Genomic DNA, 17,216 nt, shown 5'->3' on the forward strand with positions numbered 1-17,216 from the left:
TAATTAAGGTGAACAGAGAATTCTAACTAAAGGCAGATATACAGAACAACAGTAGGGTAATAAAACCAGGTTTTTTCAAAATATATAAATAGTCAATTGTTTATTAAATAATAAACAAAAACACGTCTCGTTCGACATAACAAATGCACTAAGCTACAATAACCATTAATACTTCTCACGACAGGTATGGGGGCCACACACAAGCCTTGCAAACTTTCAAAATGCCCAAAGTATATCAATGCAATGTCCTTTAAATGTCCACGTAAATGCCCTTGGAAGACAAGAAAATGCTCGTGTTGAGTAAACCTGAGAGCTCGTAATGGCTGAGCAACTGAGACTTGTGGCAGAATGAGCTCGTCTCTTCCCATTCTTCAGAGGAGCAGTTCATTCTTCTGAGTGGTCGTTAGAATCGGGGTTAAGAGTTGGGTTCATGCAGTGCCCCTGCAGCTTACATTTCATTATGATTAATTGTTCAATGAATGACAAGACATGTAACTTCGCTTTCCTTGTATATTAGAAATTCGATTGTTTTCACTTTCTATATCAGTCAGATTGGCTGATTTTTGGGGTCAGAGACAAACTTCCGAGACCAACGGCATACAAAAAATAAGCTAACATTAGAAAATGATGCACAACTTTCGCAGCAAGGACGATTCTCTTTCCAAAAATTTTTTTGAAATGTGATTGATTTTTTAATGAAATGTGACTGATTTTTTTATATTTTTCTTTGTAACTGCTGTCTGCGGATTGTCAGTTTGTGCTGCAATGTTAACCATATTTTCACGGCTAAATACTTCCCCTCTATCTACTGCTAACGCGTCTGTTTGACAGACATCCAGAAATGAATGACCTTTCTAAATCATTCATTTTCAAGTCCTTCTTTTCCTGTCTGCTTAGTGTAGGTCAGTCTTCCTACATGGCGTCAGTCGCTGCTGTTTGCTCTCTGTCCCCACAGCTTCATCATTAACAATATTTCGCTGATTTATGATCTCTTACACTGTCTTTTGTTATAATATCTCTCTAAATGAGTTGAAAATACAATTTATGACATTCTTTTAAACCAACATACCAGTCTGCTCGTCACGTAACCCATAGGTCAGTACGTGAGGCTACCGTACTTCGGATTTATTAAAATGTCTGCATTAAAGTCGTACACTGATAAGAGATGAGTATGGGATACGAAAAGTTATTCTGTTAATGCAGAATATCCCGCTCAGTATAACACAGTATATCACAGGCTAGTTTTCCATGCAATTTTCTGAGCTCCAACTGCAGTCTGTTCTTCTACAATTTTTCACATAACTGTACATTCATAACATTAATGACGGAATAAGTGCCAATTTCTCCGTTCATCTGTTGGTGTAAAAAATTCTGTTCGGCTTTATCACGGCACCAGTTTACCAAAGTCATCAAATAATGGCACACGTTTCAGGATCAACTACCAATCTCAAACAAGAATCTGCATTCTCTTTACACGATGGTAAATAACAAATATATTTTAAAATGCTTTCATTCTGTCAGAGTAGTCTTCAATACCAATGAGTATTTTCCTTTGAAGCTGTAGAATCCGGGGCATCCTGCTGACAAAGTTCTCTGAATCAAAGAAAAATCATATTCAACAAATCCTCTTTCGAGTTTTAACCAATTACTAACGTCTTTTGACAGTATTATCACTCCAACATGCAATCACAGTCCTACACAAACTTCACAAATGCAGACACAAACACGTGCACATATATATAAATATATATATATATATATATATATATATATATATATATATATATATATATATATATATATATACATACATACATACATATATATATATATATATATATATATATATATATATATATATATATATATATATATATATATAATTTGTGTTTTTCCTAACGTCTTTAACATACTAGGAATCCTAAAACAGTATTCCACAATATGAATAAAACTTTCAGTTTTGATGCCTTCAAGGCACAAATAAATCCCATACACGGACCACAATGTTACTTTAATATTCCATCTCGTTATTACATAACAAGAAACCTTACAGCCTATGCTTAACAAAGTCAATAATTGTGAAGACGGAACTTCTAATAATGTAATGGATATCACGTACTAAGTGAGATGACGTACTGGTGAAAAGATTATGCAAACTAATGCCAATGAGAGAGAGAGAGAGAGAGAGAGAGAGAGAGAGAGAGAGAGAGAGAGAGAGAGAGAGAGAGAGAGAGAGAGAACGGAAGTCATTTTTCATGATACAGTAGCTAAGGAGATTCAGGATGATATGCAGAATAAAAAGTAAAAATATAAATGAATGACTCTGAGAATAATATGAAAGTGACACATATGGCTATGGAAGGAAGTTCCAGGCCATACATCCCAGTTTGCAATCGAGTCCGTCGTGATAAGTACGAATAAAAGAAATACACAAATTAGCTACACCAAAGAAACATATGATTATCTATGTTGCATCACTATACTGTGACCCGAAATAATTAGTAAAAATCCACAAATATGTATTTTGAAAAATACAGCCTTCCGCATATACATAATTGTTTAGTTTTACTTATTAAACATATGATTAGCTAATCTGAGTTCAAGGAAATCGAAGATGAATAAATACATCTTAGAGATGGACGGATACTTCAGTTTCCATGCTTGAGATATGACCTCCATCCCATCATGGAGCACTGAGAAGGGTGAAATGATTACAATTCATTACGACACGTAGCACACCAATGCACTGTCTCTAAGTTATAATACATTCATCAATTATAAAAAAAAAGTGCTCTTATCTATAGCACTGTGTTTCATAACAAGTTAACAAAATTAACCTTCATTATCACAAGGCTTAAAAGTGACTTTGATGAAATTCACAATCAAAATGAGCAAACCGTAAACTAAAACAATAAAACAAAGAAACGAAAATGAGAAACATTGGGTCAAGACAAAGACTTCTTAAGACCCGATGAATTACTGGCCAGCGATTATGGACACTGGGTGACGTAACAATGACTCAGCATGTGATGACGAGAGGTGTAGTATGGCCATTGGAAGAAACAGACGCAACGAAACAAACTGAAGTCGATGAAAGAATGGAAACACCTTTAGGCAATTTATAAGCGACCCGAATCTTCCAGAGAATAATAGGACAGGTTTGAATGCGATATGATTGATCCTGAATAACATCACAGTATACATCACTTCGAAACAAAGATTAATTTTTGTGATAAATTAATTTTCTTACATGTAGTAACGACGTTCCACTGAGCTGCTCTTCTCACACGTGTCTGGTGAGTTGCTATTTTTGCTAGCAGCGTCAAAATGTGTCAATAATTATCACATCCACAAATACATCAAGAGTAGTGGAATCTTTGGGGAACAATATTTCTTAAATGCCTGTTAAAAATGCCCGTTAGATAAACGAAATGCCCTTGGGACCTCTCCGGTGAATACGTTAGCTGTCACGAAAGCTGTCGTAGAAGCTGCCATGCGCTGACTTTCTTACGTAGATGCTGTCGCAGCCGCAAATCCAAGTTTGTGTTACATTCCGCTGCAACTGCTTGTTGTATAATCATGACGGCTACTTATCACCGCTCTACACCTATAGGGTTCTTTTTCCTACCAAAGAGGTTATATGAAAATAGAGGGAACAAATGAGTTGAAATGTCAGATACCAACAAATGCTCATTACACTCTTATAATAAATTTAAAAAATGAATCTTTTTTTCACCCTGGTGTCCAACAAACAAATCTGACATGCAGTGACACGGGTACACTTTCTAGAAAACTATGTAATAAAATAAATAACATCGGTTCAAAGAGTGGCACTGATATTTTAAACTAAAACGACGCAACTAAAATTGCATCTTATCACTGATCACTAGAATGAAATGCACGTTTTATAAGCACCTGACTAAAAACACCGAATGTTTTCGTATACAACTTTCAAAATTATATTTCCCTTGTTTTTATTTAATAACAACACAAGTAACTAACGTAGGCTCAAACTGAGATGCTATCATCTTTTTCATATCTCTTTCTTACGAAGCCTTCAGTTGAAAATGGCAAACGACATGAACACTATTAAAGAGAATTTCAGTTTTTTCACAAAACGTCAGTATCATCAGATGCGGCATTGTTCATTTCTCTAGCTAGGATATTATGACAGTAGAATTAGGTTGTCAAATATTTCAGTTAAACACCTTGCACCTTAGTTTTTAAGACTGCTTTACACAGGAAGAGGAAAAAGCCTTTGTATATCTGGTGGCAAGCTTTCGGCGTTTCGTGGAATCCAGCTGTTGTCACTGGTGAAGAAGCGATGATTCGCGGTGACCTTCTACTTGACAAATCATCTTTCATCCGTTACAATGCCCAGCTTTCATTCATTTTCTTTCTTGAGATCAACTAAGTCTTAATACTATGTTCACATACCGGGTATTTCACACTCATTTTTTAAGGCAAATTTCACAGGGATCCCGCAGCTATATCAGGGAAATCCAGTGAAACGCTTGGAGCTGCTTGCGAGAAGGATCTTGAAGGCATATACGGCTGAAGTTCAAAGATTCTGGAGGAGACTAAATCAGACGATGGTATCATGGATCCATCTGAGGAACTTGGTGATCTTGGTGTACATGCCAGGTTGACCTCGTCTACCACAGCCTTTGCCCCAAGACGTAATGCCGTAGAGGACATATCTACCGCCATCCTTGCAGGTCAAAGGTCCTCCTGAATCTCCAGTACAAGTGTCAATCCGGCCGTCTAAGTGCCCAGCACATACCATCCCTGACGTCACTTCGAATGAGCCGTATCTGTCTGGCCCAGTACAAGTTGACATATCGTATATGTTCACCTCGCCTGATCTTGGGATGTTCTGAAACAGTAATTATAATAAATTTTACTGAAACAAGCCAAAAGGCCATGAATTTGCATAGCAAAGAGCAGAAGTAACTATGTACTTTATTTTTCCTCATGCATCTTTTCTCCTTAGAGGAATGGCACCAAGGATATTAGCCTTGTAGGGTGAGGTTGCTAGGTGGCACCTCTTTTAAAACCTGGTTACTTACGACCACTACAGTTGTCTAATTACCAGGTATAAAAATCACTGGTCAGGTCAACAGAGGTACAACAGGTTTTTAGCAGAATGAAGACTATCCATCCACCTGTCCTCACCCAGGACGAACCTGGTTCCTCTAGATTGGTAGGCTAAAATACTACCGACACTAAACATATTGGTTTTGAATATATGCATTTGATAACAAATTTTTATAAATAATACTGAATATATGTACTAAGTATGTAAGGGAAATTGTGCTTAAGTGTACCCTCCATGAAGGGAACTCCAGATCATGTTACAGACACAATGGCACAACCCAAGATCTGACAGCAATAGCAAATGACATTCAAGCCAAGCAATGGGGAAATGTATTAATACCGAGGCGCAATTCTCAGTACCTGTGGCACGGGCGGGGCTCTCTCAGAAGTCGTTCCCCATCCGGATATTGAGCATTCTTGCAGTGAGGTGTAGCTGGAGCTCTCGCTAGGCAGGCAGACAGGTTGCACAGATCTACTGAATCTGAAAGAGAACGGAGTGAAAACAGGATATGAAGGGAGTGCGCGTGAAACTGGCGGATGAGGGGAGAAGGTAGAAGGAGAGAAGAATAAAAAAAACAAGATTATATAGTAAATAAAATTGAAAAGGTAAAGGATGACCAAGGGAGGAAAGAGATGAAGAAGAATTTTATGTATATGAAGTGAAGCAAAAGGAATGAACACCAGGAAATTATCCACATCAAAATACTAAAAAAATTGACGGTTGTCAAAATATCAATCTAATACAGGGTCTATTTCTTAAAAGGCCATATGTATTTATCATTACAGTGTGTAGTTGAAGAAATACGATTACAAGACTGACCTGATTCCCCTTCCATTTTTCCTGGCGACCTTCAGAATGGCTAAGTCGTTGTTGAACTCCACGGTAGTATCAAATTCATCGTGGACCCATAACTTTTCAATTTGGAAATCCTGGTGTTGGTGGATAAAGGAAATTGTCAAGATCAAACGAACCTAACATTACAGGCTATTACAAATTTTTTTCAAACTGCTTAAAAAAATAACGGCATAATTAGAAGCAACAAAAATCGTACACTTAATTTTATTAATCGGTGTAAATCATGGCCGTCATCAAAAACCGACTAACGATTGAGAAAGTTAATAAAAAAAACACTGTATAAAAAGATCCCATTAAAAAATTCAGTTTAAACCAAATTTTTTAATGGATGACGTCGAGAATTCCTGTTTGATGAGTCACTCGTTAAGTTTTAAAATTATGAAATGGAAAGAGAGCAGACATTTTGAAAAGGAACTAAAGATATCAGTGATGAACATTTTTAAATGTAATTGCTTTACAAACTAATGCTGGGAAAGACCCACTTCTTATGCCAGACAGAACATCCACAGTAAAAAAATTCATACCCCAGATAACTGTAAATGAACCGTAATAACGGCAATAGTAGGTGTTATTCACCATAGTCGCCGCTTGCGACAATGACTGTATTCATTTCTTTCCAACGATACAGAGCTATTAAGGAACTAAGGGCATGGTAAACGAAGAGCCAAGAATTTCCATGGAAACATTCCTCAAGAATCAATAACAAAAATACAGCTCTAATGAATGTAAGAAACACAGCAAACGAACATTAGAAAGTAATCAGGTGTACAGTATTCAATTACCTCCTGTTCATCCTCTCGGGTATTCATTTTGTAATCTCCAACTCGTATGACATAACTTTGTCTGCCGTGGATCTTAAAGCAATGGGCTGCCGTCAGAACGTAGTCCTCTGCGATGACTACGCCACCGCAGTTGTGCTTTAGTTTACCCTGGTATGACGAAGAAAATGGGAAATTGAAATTAACTATGCTAAACTCCGGTACCACATACTGTTAATTCCTGGATGTAGTCTGTCAGGATTATTAAATAAATAAACTGTGACCGAAAGGGTATTATTGCATATAAAAAAATTATAGCACAAACAAATACATGCTATTTCTTAACTATCCTAGGTTTTAAATACTGTATTTCCTTGGCTTGTAAGCTACTAACATGAAAACCAACCTTTGCATAATACAAAATAACGTAAAAAGCTATTGAGTAAAGGAGTTGAAAGGCCTAAATTAATATGCAAAAATTTCCACTGTTTGCCAGAGGTGACATGATACCCTATCCTCCCTTCTTATGTCTTAAGCAAGATGGCTTGAAACTTTATTTTTTTAACGAAATAAAAAGAAGCATATTTGTAAAATCAAAGCTATAAATATGTCGATGCTTGACCTGATATACTAAATTGCACTTAACAGTAACCAAGAAGCACAGACACCCCTGAACAACAACCAAAAATAATAAAAACTCACGTCTTCTCGTAGCTGCAGGGAAACGAGCCAGGGGTGATCCAGAGGCTGTTGAGACGAGCCTCCGACGATCTTGGCGAAATTGTCCAGAAGGAAGGATGAGGAGGAGTCTGTTCTACGACCACAACCGTCCGGAAGGACCGTCTGCAATCCTTTGTCTACTGACCCTCTTCTGCACGAGTGCAATTTAAGGAAAATATTAATAATAATGATTTTAATCAAGATCAAATAATACACTGGTCCCTGACTGGGAAGTAAAGTCTTTTACCATGTCATATATGTCGTTAATAGAAAGAGCCTATAACATTTCTTCACAAATTCCGTTAATTATCTTATTTCCACAAAGTGGAAGACGATACAACAAAATTTCATTCGTTATTCAAACGGAAATAATAATAATAGCAATTATCTTTTTTTAAATTCGCGCTGAGAGCTAAATGGACAAACTTACTGTACATCAAATATACAGATAGGTTTCATTTGTCCATACTTGAAGTATTTAACTGATAATACCTTACCAAGTGTATGGCTTTCCTTGCTATATACAAAAAATATCACACGCTTATGGCCCATATTTGAATGAAAGAAAGAGAGAGATACTGATTCACTGGGTATGAACAGTTCACAGCAAGCCCCATTAAAACCACCAATTTTTACCTGCCGTTGCCATCAATGACCCCAAACCTAAAACGAAATTTTACTTGCTGTTGTGAACGTGACCCCCATTTAAACCAAAATATTATGCGTCCTGTTACAACGCGTGCCTCACTGAAACCACAGTTCCTTACGCGATGTGATTAACACGTAGACCAACGAAACCACGGATGGTTACCTGGTATTATAACACGTGACGGATGCATCTTCCGAGTGCGTGCAGTCGGAAGAGCCTGGAGGAGATTTCTTGCAGCGTTTTAAGTCGGTCTCCTTGCTGCTGCAATCCAGATTTTCCAGCCATATCGGACCAGAGCCCTTTCCGTGTCTGGCGTTTTTGTGTGCAATGGCGTCTCCTCTGTAGCCTAACATACTGCACACGACCTGTTGCAAAACATTGATTAAAACATTGATTATGAAGCGATAATGCTTAAATCTATCTGTTACTCTGGTCATTACAGGATATGGGAAGTTCTGAAATCAACTTCAGCTACAAAATATTGTGAAGGTGAATATATATATATATATATATATATATATATATATATATATATATATATATATATATATATATATATATATATAATTATTACTACTAAAACCCTAAGACTTCATAGAATGGAGTATAAGCAGAATGTTATTGCATGTACATTTTGGTTCTTTTGAATCTTGGAACAGGCCGCTGATGAATAAAATTAGCCACCAAAATGAGGTCAATACAAATGATCTGCTTAATTAGATCCTGGTGGAATGACATCACAAATAAATACAGTATACAATATAACACATATAATAAGCAGATACGTAAATAAGTAAATGTCTCCTCCCACCGTTGCGTCATAATCGTCGAAGTCGTCGTCGCAAATTGTTCCCCAGACGCCGGAGATTTTGACCTCCACGCGACCGGAATTGGAGGTCGGACCTCCCGCCAATCGAACTTCAACCTGGAATTTAAATGACACAGGTGAAAATGGGTAAAGATAGGAGGTGGCGAAGAAGGATAAAATTATTTTAGTCTGACGAAAGTAACAGAAATAAATGACATTTATTACTCCATGGAATATGTAGCAGACCTGACTAGAAATTACAGAATACACATATTAAACAAAAGCGTTACTGAACTAGTGATTAACGTAATTAGATGACAGAAAAAGAAGAAATGAGACCTGCCTGTTGAGAAAAAGTGAATCATCACAAAACTAACAAACTGCTCAACATTTCTACGTAACTGGAACAAATAGATTTACTTATTTCTCAAAACCATAAATATCAAAATAAAAAATAAAAACAGCAGATAAGTTTACCGGATCAGAGCAAAGGACACCGACGTCTTCAGCATGATCACAATCGCTCACGCCCCAAACAGCTCCTGGACACTCGCCAATCCAGCTTTCTTTACCCTGGGGGGGAAAATGTGCACTATTCTCAGTATTAAAGTTATAAGAATTACTTCGGTGAAGACATTCATTCGTTTTAGCAATATTTCTTTTTTATCAAGATCTCATTCGTTGTTAAAAGAATAATATTCTACCAGGGATCCTCCTTAAAAATTGAGACTGATAATAAATATAAAATTTTAAAAAGTACTCTTTTGTGGTAGATAGTGTTGTGAAAGTAACAAATACACTGTCTCTTTTTGTATACTGGTCTACATATATATATATATATATATATATATATATATATATATATATATATATATATATATATATATATATATATATATACATACATACATACATACATACATACATATATATATATATATATATATATATGTGTGTGTGTGTGTGTGTGTGTGTGTATGTAGAATCTACTGGTCACTTTTACCAGATACATATGTAATTGTAATAGTCACAATGCCCTCTTACCCTCTCGCATTGCTTGCGCTTTTTTGGATTGCTTGTCACTACAAAGCCGTAAGATCAAAGTGCAAGAAATTGAAGTGGCTGTGATGTTCGGTCGCGAGAAACGAACCCGTGTCACCATAATCACAAGGAGGTCACGTTGCCGACCTGACCACGTGATCAAGTCGGCAACGTGACCTCCTTATGATTATGGTGACACAGGTTCATTTCCCGCGACCGGACATCACAGCCACTTCAATTTCTTGCAATTGGATCTTGCGGCTTTGTAGTGACAAGCAATCCAAACAAGCGCGAAGAATTCGAGAAGTTCAGAGGGCATTGTGGCTATTACAATTACATATATATACATATACATATGTATATATAATATATATAAAATAGCCATCTGATAATGCAATGTGACATGGCGAAACGCCGTCGGCCTCAATAAACTGTGAATATATGTACTGATGCCTTTTCATGTAAATATATATATATATATATATATATATATATATATATATATATATATATATATATATATATATATATATTTACTGTATATACATATACTGTATAATATGTATATACAGTATATGTATGTACGTATGAATGTATGTATGTGTGCGTGTGTGCAGTGAGTTTATATGCGGAATTCTATTTACCTTGCATTCAGGCTCATCCATAAGAATTTCACCGCGCCCTCGACCAAAGAAGGCTCTGGGATAAGGTACCGCCCACCCGTTATCGTAACCCAGGCTCCGGCAAATAACCTGAGGATATGAAGAATTTTATAACATTTCTCATAGTAACAGAGGCCAATGGCACACAATACATACAGACGTGTAACTCAAATAAAAAAGAAAGACTCTGTGGGAAAAAACTAGCAAGATTTTTGCATTAGATCTTTACATCGTGAAAACAAATAATTTTGCAGGGAATTGTAGCATCTGTACAGTTTTTGGAATCATCCAAAATTTTACATATCGAAAATACTGTAAAAAAAATGTACCATCATTCATACAAAGATATTCATTTTACCATGAAGAAAAATATCTGAAATAGGTAAAGTAATATTTTTATCTTAAGAAAGTGAAGTGGTGTAGCATTCTCCTACAGACTTCTATATTATCATCATTGCCGCTCCATTGCAGACATACGCAAAGCCAAAATTGAAGAGACAAGAAGCAAAACCAAGGAGTCACATGAAGATAAAAAGGGCAATAAAAACACCATGTATACGTCGCAACCATATATTTCGGATACCAAAGCTTCTGTATCTCTGCATCACTGGTGAAACTAATACGTGAATCCCCGAGACACACGTTGTCTGTCTCGCCAGGAAAACAACAGGAGAGACTCCTTACCTTTGCGTGGTTCTCGTCGAAGGCGTCGTCACACACCGTTCCCCATTTGCCCTTGTGCTTGACGAAGACAGTGCCAGAGACGGTGCCACGCAGCGAGGAGAGGGTGTTCTCGAGACGCGTGACGCCCACGTCGTCACATAGTTCCGGTGCCTCGTCGCTGCCAACGTGAAAAATATATTGGCGTTATGGGTTTCAAATGATTATTTCACATTCAAGGGCCAAATTGTTCTTGTCTTATGAATATGTAGGTTGAGTGACACTTCATTTGCAACTGAGTTCTCGTGACCCAAGTGAACTTTTAATTTTTGTAGTCGGTAGGAACTTTCTAAACTAGAAAGATCACTAATTGCTTGATAAAAATTAACCTTAAATTTGTTTCGTTCAGTGTTTGAAGGCAATTCTGATGGTAAGTGCTAACTTAAAATCAAAACTCATTTCATTATGAAAATAGTAATATATACAAATTCCTGTCTCCATGGTATGCATTCAGTCATAATCTCTTTTTCTCCTCCAAAGGACAGGATGCCCTAAAGCCAAAGTCCTGCCCTTTTCCCGAAGACAAGATCAAATTTACCTGCCATCAAAACAGTCCTTGGCACCGTCACAAACGTTACTCCTGGGTATGCAGGTGTGTAAACGGGCCTGCCCGCACTGGAATTGGTCGTCGCTGCAGACTGTGTTGCCTGACCTGCAGACAACGCCCGCTATCTGCCATGGAAAAGGACAAAATATATCTTTATCATAACTTGAAAGTTGACTTTCTTGATGATTAGTGAATGAACCAATTAACAGAGCATTTTTCTCCTGAAAGGAATACTTGTTTTTTTTTATTAAGTTTCAAAAAAGGGTAAAAATTATAATTTTTTTCAAGATTACGGAACTTGTTATTTCTCCTGATGATTGCAGTGTTAACCAAATAGTTTTCTTTTTCATATTTCAGCCATATTTTCAATTATTCTTCTTCGTTTAACGTGCTTTTTTCCCCCCCCCATTTTTCATATGGGGTAAGCACGATGCCTTCTTTTGAAGGACTTTGATTTGGCGTTGGGGTAGGCTGTAGCCTCGATCGGCTGCCCTGCCTGACATCGCTTAGACCCCGGTAGCACATGTGTATATGTATTGTGCCAAATCCCCAGCTCCCTTTCTCCCAGCGGCGAGGAGACGTGAGCGGCTAGGCCGACAGTTCGAGAAGTGTGAGGCGTCTGTTATGTTTTTAGAAGTTGAAAGTGGCTTGTTTGTGTGTGTATTAGTCTGTAACACCCACTTGCTTTCAGCAAACCTATCCGTTGATTACGTACATAATCCCGGGGTGTCTACACGGATAGCAAAGTGTCCGCCTGCTCTGACTGGTCGGCTGCGGATTTGAACCCACGACACAGACTTCGTATGAAGTCCGAGTCGGCTGCTCTACCGACCGAGCCATCGAGGCTCCCATATTTTCAATTATTCTAAATCTTCTTAATTAGCTCCAGCCTCTTAAAAGCTCCTGGATTACTGTTATATTTCTAAATGACACAAGAACAAATTAAAATAAAACATAGAGCAGCGAAAAAGAGAGAGAGAGCAAACACTTACCTCAGTAGGTCCACAATCATGAACTCCCAAACTACTTGCAGCACAGTCGAAGAAACTTTGCTCTGTTCCACTGCAAGAGACTTCGTCCAGCCAGAACTTTGGTGTACTACGTCGCTGGACTGGTAAATTGAAAAAAAAAAGAAGAAAACTGTTATCAAAAGTTACGGCCCTTCTTCATCAATTAAATATTAGTCTGTGTACACATAATTTTAAATTCTTTTTCATTCATGAATTTAGGATTTGTCCAAGAAATCGTGAAAGTAATCTTTAATGGTAAATAAGAATTCTACGGGTACTACCGAGGAAAAAAAATTTCAATTTTTCTGCATGTCAATCACTAGCGGATCCGGGTTGGGGTGCCACCTGGGCACGTGCCCCCATGAAAAATAATGGCAAAATAATAATATTGAAGATTTACATAATAATAACATAAATGGGAATATAAAAATGGGGGAAAAATCTATTATAGAAACAATAATAAAATTTTGAGAAAGAATAATAATAACAATAATCTTAATGATAAAAACTACACAAAAATATATATATATATATAAATATATATATATATATATATATATATATATATATATATATATATATATATATATATATATATATATATATATACATATATATATATATATATATGTGTTTATATATATATACATACATATATATACGTATGTAGTTCCTCTGCTGGGCCCGCGTTCGATTCTCCGACCGGCCAATGAAGAATTAGAGAAATTTACTTCCGGTGATAGAAATTCATTTCTCGCTATAATGTGGTTCGGATTCCACAATACGCTGTAGGTCCCGTTGCTAGGTAACCAATTGGTTCTTAGCCACTAAAATAAATTTAATCCTTCGGGCCAGCCCTAGGAGAGCTGTTAATCAGCTCAGTAGTCTGGTTAAACTAAGGTTTTATGTATGTATGTATGTATGTATGTATATGAAAATTGTTGGCTCCCCCATGAAATTTTTCTGGATCCGCTAGTGGTGTCAATATGCAACAATGTCTGACAAAAGAAACCGAGATGTTATCAAGAAACGTTTAACCGTTATGGTACAAAAGTACCTATTTCTTTTAAATCGTTTTAATTTCAGTATCACTAAAGGAGTTAAACTCCACGCAACGTCCGAAGGTAAACTCAGGGGAGACTTACTGTTATCGTTGAAGCCGAATTTATTGTTTCGAGTGAAGGTCAATGCGCCCTGGAAGCCAAGCCCTCGGCAGAGGAGATCTGCTTCCTCGAAGCCAAAGTTATCGTCGCAAATGAAGCCCCACTCGTCACCCACCTTTATCTAAACGGGAGAAAGAAAAAGAAAGATAAGGTAAAAGATCTGGTAAATAAATGAAAAATTACGATGAAGATCATATCTGGCATCATAAATACTTTAGTCAAATATTTGTTTAGATCAAGAAATTTTTCTTAGAATTATCAGTATTTCTTATTAGATAGCAATTACAAATACTTCATTGTCTACTAGATTCATTTCGGTATACTGTGCAACAAAATGCTACTTAAGAGTAATAATCTATAACCTTAAAAGATTTCATAAAGGCAACTGTTAATGAACTAAAAAAAATTTACCGAAATATTCGCATCATATCCTAATCATTCAACAGAAAAATAATCGCTATTTGCAATTCGGAACAACCTCCGTTTAAAAGGCCCTTTACCTGCACGTTCCCTTCGTGGCTTCCCGAACCCCCGACCAGCTTGGTCTCGTATTTCAGAGACATCTGACACTGCCCTTCGTCGGAATTGTCGCCGCAGTCGTTGTTCCCGTTGCAGACGTTGCTACGATCGATGCACCGTTCGTTGTTGCACTTGAACCGGATGCCGCAGCTGCTGCGGCGGGAACGCAGCTCGTAGAAGACGTTCTGACTCGAGGACAGGAGGCCGGAGGAGGCTACGTCGGTTGCCGTCAAGGTGCACCTAGAAATTCAATTCAGAATACAAAATTTTAGGGTATTTTGTATTTCTCCTAGGTGTACAAACCGTAGCTTTTCATAAACGGGGTTATCCAGACGTGCGCATCGCGCGTTTCGGCTGTGTACTGACTAAAAAACAAACGACAAACACAGGTTGACCTGGGGCGTCTGCCTTGACCTCTGTCGGCCCACTTCGGCCATTGTAGGGTCCAGCCCGATCGGGAACCCATCGCCAATTAGTAGATCCGGAATGAAGATGGTTAGTATAACTGGGTTAGTCCTTAATGAAAAGTTACGGCTTGTATACCAAAACATACGAAGAGTAGAAGAGATATTACAAGGATAACGATTAACAGCAGTTCACCTTAAAATATTGTCTGCTGGCGAATTTCAAGTTGAACGCAATGGTCATTCAAATTGATACACGGTCCTTAAGCTTTCAGCTTACAGTTAAATGAAATTTTTTTCATATAGAATACAAACAAGAAAGACAGAAAAACAATCCTATTTAATGACAAGTTATGAAGTCCTTGACAGTGAATTATCCTTCATGAATCCTTTTCAAACAATAAATATATGTGGGTTTAAGGGATTCGATATCTTACTTCTTCGTCAGCTCATCGTAAATAAATCCTTTGCATTGGTTATTGTCGATGCAGCGTTTGGCACAAACACCAGCGTCTTCCCTTGGAAGCTGCAGAAGCGTCTGAGTTATGATCAGGGTCTTCTTCTGGTGGGCTTCGAACTCCTGTGGAATAGAACGTCGAAAAATGATAGCATGGTACAGAAGATACAGCTATACAAAATGATAATTATGATCGCATATATAACTTCCTAAGAAAAGAATAAATACTGTTACAGATACCAGGCGATAAAATTCGCCTTAGTATTGTCACGTAGCTGACGATATTAAGATAAAAAAAATCCCAAAAAGTATCAATTTAAAATAAGAATAAAACCGAAGATAAGGAACGAAATATTGCTGGCAACTTAAAAGAATACAGGTAATAAAATGGAAGCCATATCAAAGAGAAATACGACAAAACACAGTTATTACATTACCTGAAGGTAACGTTTGCACAGGTGTTCATCATCACCGGTAGGGCACTGTCTGTCTCCATCACACACCTGCATCTGAGACAGGCACTTGCCTCCACTCTCGCAAGTGTATTCGCTGGATGCACATCTCAGCTGTGACAACAAAAATAACTAAATTATCTTCATTATCAAGGACAGATAACATACCGGAAGACTTTCCGTAACTTCAAAGATGAAATTAACTGTAAAAAAAAAGAAAGGCTACCAACTTAAAGCTTAGAGTTTAAATGAATGAATTCCAGAAGTTGTAAGACTCACTTTCGCCGTGGTGGTTGTGGTCCTCGTTGTAGTCGTCGAAGGGAGGCTGTTAGGGCTGTTTAAGGGTCTAAGTAGAGTTGAAATCCTTGATCCTGTAACTGAAAAGAAAAGAAAATATCCTGTCAATGACAGGATCCTACGAGCGATGCTCTACAACACACCCATGTCATAAGGAGATAGATCGAAAGAAAGTGAAGGTCCATGTACGGAAGTAAAGTGAACTATTTCCTGTATATACAACTAATTTCTTTTACTATTAGCATTTTCTTTTTTCAACTCGGGGCGAGAGACCACAGAAGTCTCTTAAAAGGGGCTTTCTTCAGTTGCTTTAGTCTACTTTAGCATTCTCCACTGTTAATAACTTCTGCTAACATGAACGGAGCTATCATTAACTTAATCAGTACCATGAGTATTATGCAGATAAATGTCGGCAAAACGACTATCAAAAGCGGCATTTATTTCTTTGCCTAACATTGTTTTGGTAACGCATTTCCTTGTTAAACAAAAGTTATATTTCGTACACATGAAAAGAAAAGGTTTGTGGAGAAAGTTAGCTTCTACCGCAATGTACACGAAACCAATATTTTCCTCAAAAATACTGCGTGATGGTTATTTCAACTCATGGCCCAGAATGTCAACTTATTTATTTATCTGTGAATCACCGGTGTATCGAGTCAGAATATTGCCAGATGCCAATATGGAAAAAGAATATTTCACCGAGATATTTTAACAAAATATCTTCCCTTTCATTTATAAGTAGATATTTTTCAGTTTATCCACAATGTGGACATTCGTAATTTTAATGCTATAATCGTAAGCCATTCGCATTCCTGGGGTGCAACCAATTACTTTTACTACGAACCTTTACGCAACTGTGACATTTTACCATAAGTTCGTTCCTATTCAAATACTTCATCTACTTAATAACTATAATCCTGGTTTTATATATATATATATATATATATATATATATATATATATATATATATATATATATATATATGTATATATGTGTGTGTATGTGTGTGTGTGTGTGTGTGTGTGTGTGTGTGTGTATATGTGTGTGTGTGAGAG

General features: G+C 37.1%; 1 protein-coding gene across 3 annotated transcripts in view; it reads right to left on the reverse strand.

Moving 5' to 3' along the window:
* Positions 1-2,753: 2,753 nt before the first annotated feature.
* LOC136835312 (serine protease svh-1-like) overlaps positions 2,754-17,216 on the reverse strand; it is a 194,866-nt gene continuing 180,403 nt past the window's right edge. For all 3 annotated transcript variants that reach the window (XM_067098660.1, XM_067098642.1, XM_067098651.1), the window contains 17 exons: positions 16,143-16,240; positions 15,849-15,977; positions 15,392-15,534; positions 14,532-14,790; positions 14,014-14,152; positions 12,851-12,969; positions 11,850-11,983; positions 11,276-11,432; positions 10,574-10,681; positions 9,366-9,461; positions 8,892-9,005; positions 8,243-8,445; positions 7,414-7,582; positions 6,736-6,882; positions 5,918-6,027; positions 5,458-5,578; positions 2,754-4,876 (listed from right to left, as the gene is read on the reverse strand). In XM_067098660.1, coding sequence (XP_066954761.1) covers positions 4,586-4,876; positions 5,458-5,578; positions 5,918-6,027; positions 6,736-6,882; positions 7,414-7,582; positions 8,243-8,445; positions 8,892-9,005; positions 9,366-9,461; positions 10,574-10,681; positions 11,276-11,432; positions 11,850-11,983; positions 12,851-12,969; positions 14,014-14,152; positions 14,532-14,790; positions 15,392-15,534; positions 15,849-15,977; positions 16,143-16,240 — 2,537 coding nt within the window. In that variant the 3' untranslated portion in view covers positions 2,754-4,585. The remainder of the gene's footprint in view (positions 4,877-5,457; positions 5,579-5,917; positions 6,028-6,735; positions 6,883-7,413; positions 7,583-8,242; positions 8,446-8,891; positions 9,006-9,365; positions 9,462-10,573; positions 10,682-11,275; positions 11,433-11,849; positions 11,984-12,850; positions 12,970-14,013; positions 14,153-14,531; positions 14,791-15,391; positions 15,535-15,848; positions 15,978-16,142; positions 16,241-17,216) is intronic.

The sequence above is a fragment of the Macrobrachium rosenbergii genome, chromosome 4, assembly GCF_040412425.1.
Source record: "Macrobrachium rosenbergii isolate ZJJX-2024 chromosome 4, ASM4041242v1, whole genome shotgun sequence".
NCBI lineage: Eukaryota > Metazoa > Arthropoda > Malacostraca > Decapoda > Palaemonidae > Macrobrachium > Macrobrachium rosenbergii.